Raw genomic sequence first — 5,403 nt, 5'->3', positions numbered from 1 at the left:
GAAGAGGAGGCCGCGGCGGCGTCGGCCCGCTCCAACCCGGCTTCCGGCGCCTTCATCTACACCGAATATTTCGACATGGACGAGCCGTGCAGCCCGCCCGCCGCCGCGCCGCCGCTGGCCGCCTCGGCCTTCGCCGCCTCCACCGCTCCCGCGCCGCCCTCGCCGCCGCGCGCGGACGGCGGCGACGGCGTCAGCAGCGGTGGGTGGATGGGGTCGTTCGAGACGGTGCGGCGCTCGGGGTCGCAGGAGCCCGCGCACAGCCGCGCGTCATCCGTCCACAGCTTCCCATCCTCGGAGCACACGCGCAGCGGGCCCGCCGCCGGGTCGCCGTCGCCGGTGGGCGGCGCGGCGGGTGCGGCTGGCTTGCCACTGGCTGGCAATGTGGGTGTGGGGCTGGAAGCCTACCCCGAGGAGTGGCAGGGAGAGGGGCTGCAATCAGCAGAGGACGCGCGGCGCCCGCAGCAGCTCGAGTCCGACATTGCACGCGGCGGCAGCGGCGACGCGGCTGCAGACGCGGTAAAACCTGGCCATTCGCGGTCGCTGTCTGGAGATTCAGGGGAGGACCTGTTTGGAATGGACGTGTCCAGCGGCCACCACCTCGCGCCCTTGCGCGCCTCCGCGCCCGGCGAGCCCGGCGGCGGCGCGCACGGCAGCGGCGGCTCTTCCGGGCGGCAGCTGCCCGGCAGTTGGCCCGGGGGCGGCGACGCGCTGCCCGGGACGCCCGGCGGGGGCTCGGCGGGGGGGCGGGACGAGCCGCGGCGGCGGGGGCTGGGGGAGACGATTATGAGCTCCCTGCACTGGCCGTGGAGCCGGCGGTGCACGCCAGAGCGGATTCAGGAGCGGGAGAGGGAGAAGGAGGAGTCGCGGCAGCTGAAGCTGCACCAGAAGCAGCAGCGGGAGCTGCGGCGGGGCGCGTACGGCTGCTCCGTCGGCTCGAGCGGCGGCGGCGGCGACGGCGGCGGCGGCTGCAGCGCCGGCAGGGCGCCGCGCCGCACCATCTCGGAGCCGTTTGCCGACGCGGGCCGCGCCGGCCTGGGCCCGCTGCCGTCGCAGGCGCTGTCGGCTGCGAGCGCCCCGGCGCTCGCGCTCGGGCGCCTGCGTGTCGTGCTGGCGCACGGCGGCGCGTTCATGTGCACGCGCGCGCACTGCGTCTACAACGGCGGCTCCAAGAAGCTGGTCACCATCACGTGTGACGGCGGGCTGCAGCGGCTGAAAGAGCAGGTCGCTGCAGCGGTCGGCGGCGACGTCTGCCCCTTGGTGCGTGTGCGGTCCCCATATCGGCTTCTGGCCTGGGCTGGGCCCTCTGGGAGGCGCCGGGGCCTGATGGGGTGTTGTGTTGAGTGGCGTGCCTGCTGCAATGCACCCCGCGCCGCGCCCTCAACCCCCAGGCCTGCACCCGCACGCAATGCGACGCGCCTCACCACCCCTGCCTGCACCCTCACCTTGGTGAAAGCGTCCTTCTCATCCCGCCCTCCGCCCCGCCTCCGCCCCTCCAACTTCCCGCCGCAGCAATGCCACCTCAAGTACGCCCTCCCTGGCGCCGACTGCGTGCTACTGGACCTCAACTCCGAGGACGACCTCACCAACATGCTCGAGGAGTACCAGGACTTCGCCGCGGCTGCCGTCAAGGGCGGCGCAGCTGCCGCGAAGCTGCAGCTGTACCTGGACGTCGACGAGGCCCGCTTTGTGCGCGTGGCCGGGGAGGTTGCGGCCGCGGCCGGCGGGGCGGCCGCCGTCGAGGCCCTGGCCTCCGGCCCGCTGTCCATGGGCAGCCACAAGGCGCCCGGGCCGCCGAGCAGCGCCGGCAGCGCCAGCAGCAGCGGCAGCAGCGGCAGCAGCGACCGCGGCGGCCGCGGCGGGAGCGGCGGCGGCGGCGGCGGGCGCGCGCCGCGCGCGAGCTCCACCGACGGCGGCACCGCAGGCTCTGGCGGGACGCCCCTGGGGGCCGGATACTATGGCAGCGTCGCGACGGCCCCGAGCGCGGCGCCGTCGGGCGCGCTGCCGTCGGGCGACGCGGCGGCCAAGGAGGAGCTGTGTGGCTACGTGCGGGACCTGCGGGCGCGCGTGGAGGTCATCCGGCCGTGGGAGCTGCAGGTCGTGCGGCTGCTGGGCGCCGGCGCGTTTGGAGAGGTGCGCCTGGTTTTGGTGGGATGCCCGGGATTGGGGGCGCTGCGCGGGCAGAGGGCGGGGGTTGCATGCGGGGCGACTGCGTCCGGCGGCGTCGGAGGGCAGCCCTGGGTGTATGTATCGTGGACAAGTCGCAGCAGCCCGCCCGCCCCTGCGCCGAATCTGCGCTCACGCCTCCCATGCAAGGCGGCCTTGCTGCCCAGCCCCTCAAACGCGTGTCGCGATCCCGTCAACGCCCCCCCGAACCCCCGCCCCCAAACCCGTGCACCCCCAGGTCTTCCTGTCCAAGTGGCGCTCCACAGACGTGGCAGTCAAGTGCCTCAGCCCCAGCCTGCTGGTCGCCGACGGCTCCACCACGGGCGCCCCCTCCATCGCGGCCGTGTCGGACCTGCTGCGCGAGGCCGGCATCCTGGCGGGCCTGAGGCACCCCAACATAGTGGCGGTCTACGGGGCGGTGCTGCCGCAGTGCGCGCACGCGGGCGAGCCGGCGCCGGATCCAGGTGCGGCGAGGGGGGGAGGCGGGGCTGCCCGGATTGGGGGCCCGGGGCAGGCATGCTTTGGGCGGCGCCCCGGGGCCGCGCAGCTGGCAGCCGGACGCCGCGCAGTCGCCTTGCGGCTGCCGCTGCGAGTGCGTAGGCCGGCTCGCATGCTGCGAGTTCGCCGCCCTCGCAGTGGCGAAAGCCATCGACCCCCCTTTCCCCCCGCTGACCAACCGGCTGCGTCGCCGCCGCGCCCCCCTCAGAGCTGCTGGCGCGCAGCCGCAACTCGGACGCGCCCGCCGTGCGGCCGCCCGCCCTGGTGGTGGAGTACCTGGCGCACGGCAGCCTGCGCTCCGCGATCAACTCGCGCGCCGAGTGGCTGGCGGCGCCGCAGGCACGCGTGAAGCTGCTGCTCGACACGGCGCGCGGCCTGGACTACCTGCACTCAAAGGTGAACACATGCGCAGCAGCGCCTGACTCGTAAACACCCCGCTTCACCCCGTGCGGCGCCGAGCGTTGTCACGCGTGCGGCGTTGATGGCCGCCGCCCTGCAGCACCCCCCTGCCCATGCCCTCGTCTTGCCAACCCCAGCTCAGCCCCCTGCCCCATCGCCCCCCTCTTCACTGGGCTTAATCTTCATTGCACCTCATCGCCGCCCTACCCCTCCAAACCCCCAGAAAATTGTGCACTTTGACCTGAAGGCCGCCAACATCCTGGTGGGCATAAGGGACAAGGTGCCCCACGGCAAGCTCTGCGACTTTGGCCTGGCCAAGCAGCGGCGGCAGACCTACGTCAGCGGTGAGCGGGGGGCGCGTGCGCGTGCGAGGCAACGCGGGGCGCGGGGGTGGGACTGCGGGCGTGGGGCGGGGTGGGGCCGCGCGCTGAGGGCGCTCCAGGGCTCGTCGTGTTATGAGGGGGCCTGCGGCGCATGCAGCTCTCAGCGGTGCCCCTGGCATGCCTACTCGTGATGCACCCCACAATCCCCCATAATAAGGTCCAGGCTTCTCAAATTATTTCTCCCCACAACCGGACCCCCTAGGTGTGACGTCACTTCGCGGCACGCTGCCGTGGATGGCGCCGGAGATCCTCAAGAACCCCGAGGCTGTGAACGAGGGCAGCGACGTCTACTCCTTCGGGGTGGTCATGTGAGTCGGGCGCCCTCGCGGTGCCTGTGTGTACGTGTGTTTGTGTCATTGTGTGAGTGTGCGCGCGCAAGCTGCCGCTTGCAGGAGCATCGTGTGTGTGCATGTATGGGTGTATTGGGGATTGCTGGGGATATGCACGAATACACAAGGTTGAATATTTGCTTGATGCTTTTGGTGTGTTGTGCTAGTTGAGGCGAGTTGCAGCATGCAGCAGTGTGCGCACCCGCGTTTTGATTGTGTTCCAGTGCAGTCTTGCCGTTGGACACCCCGCCCCGCCGCGCCCTCCCCCCCAAACAGGTGGGAGATCTGGACCCAGCGCGAGCCCTTTGAGGAGCTGGCCCTCCACGCGCTGCTCCACGCGCTGACTCAGCCCGAGGGCCTGCAGCTGCCGCTGCCCGGCGACCGGGACTGGGCCACGTCGACGGGCGCGCCGCCGGAGCCCGCCCCAGGGTTCGAGGCGCTAGTGCGGCGCTGCTGGGCGCGCGAGGCGGCCGCGCGGCCGAGTGCGGCCGAGCTCGTGGCCGCGCTGGAGGAGATGGCGGCGGCGCTGCGGCGGCGGCGCGCGGCGGCGGCGCCGGCGGCCGTGGGCGCCGTGCCCGCCCGAGTGCTGGCGTGACGAGGGGCCAGCCAGGCAGGGCTGGCCCTTTGCAGATTGCATTCGGCTGAGGTGTTGCTGTCGGCTGGGAGCCCTCTATTTCTGAGACCTCACGTTGACAAAAGGTGATGGCTTCCTGCGGCTGCTTCCAATTCGGTCGCCTTGGCACCAGAAGGCACTTGTCGGTTTCTAGGCCGTCGTTTTAGCCACTCTGCTGCCGCAGTTCATACGTTATCAATTCAATAACACAGCCTCGCGGCGCAAGGGGGTTGATGTCCCCATGTTGCACTGACCCTGCTCACAGCAGCTCAGCCGCAGCAGCGTCACCCACCCCAAGAGGTGGCTGGGAGCCCCGCAAACGCATGCACACACTGCACTCCGCCCCGGCGCCCTTGCAACCGGGGCGGCCATGGATGGTGCTCTCACCTGCAGCTACCAACGTGCCACGTTGGCCGTGGGCTTTGCGAGTGTTGCCAACTTGGCCTGGCACCTGGCAGCCGCTTGCCCGCTTTAGCGCTGAGGTCCGCCTTTTGGGCCACCTTGCAGCAGCCGTTTGGCCCCAAGTGGCTGTGTTTTTACCTTCGACGGAGCGCGCATGTTCTCACGTTTATAAGCATAATCAAACTCCTCACCCTTTCCTCCTTCCGCTTGGCTGTTTTCTGGCCTGTCATAGCACTGAAATGCATTTGCAACGTGCACCCAGAATCGCCCCAGCTTTGCCATATTTTGTCAGTGCGCAGCTGTTGTTTGTGAGGGAGCGTGGTGGCCGCTGACACGCCTCCCCGCACCCCCTTGGCTGCTGGTACACCAGCAGCCCGCACCAACGCGCGTCTTCGACTTCGCGCACCAACAGCACTGTTTTGGCGCCAACTTGCCGTGCGCTGCGTTATGAAGATCTCTCCTCCTCAGCAGAGTATTGCCCTTGGCCACTTCGGCCGCCCTCCCTGCCCATGTCTGTGCTGCAATATGCAGCGTTGATAGACCGCCGCCTTGCATAGTGGACACACAGCAGAGGCAAGGCATGTGCCGCACGCGCACAAAAGTGCACATTCTTACA

At 70.3% G+C, this 5,403-nt stretch overlaps 1 protein-coding gene across 1 annotated transcript; it reads left to right on the top strand.

Annotated features, from left to right (window-relative positions):
• Positions 1-75: 75 nt before the first annotated feature.
• MNEG_10294 (hypothetical protein) lies at positions 76-4,367 on the top strand (the record flags this gene model as incomplete). Its single annotated transcript, XM_014041235.1, has 7 exons — positions 76-1,257; positions 1,510-2,130; positions 2,402-2,627; positions 2,870-3,057; positions 3,284-3,404; positions 3,646-3,751; positions 4,049-4,367. 7 exons carry the CDS (start codon positions 76-78, stop codon positions 4,365-4,367), a joined length of 2,763 nt encoding a protein of 920 aa, XP_013896689.1.
• Positions 4,368-5,403: the final 1,036 nt, after the last annotated feature.

The sequence above is a fragment of the Monoraphidium neglectum genome (assembly GCF_000611645.1).
Source record: "Monoraphidium neglectum strain SAG 48.87 unplaced genomic scaffold scaffold02258, whole genome shotgun sequence".
Taxonomy (NCBI): Eukaryota; Viridiplantae; Chlorophyta; class Chlorophyceae; order Sphaeropleales; family Selenastraceae; genus Monoraphidium; species Monoraphidium neglectum.
The sequence above is the reverse complement of the archived record's forward strand: the minus strand, read 5'-3'. Positions and strand labels throughout refer to the sequence as shown.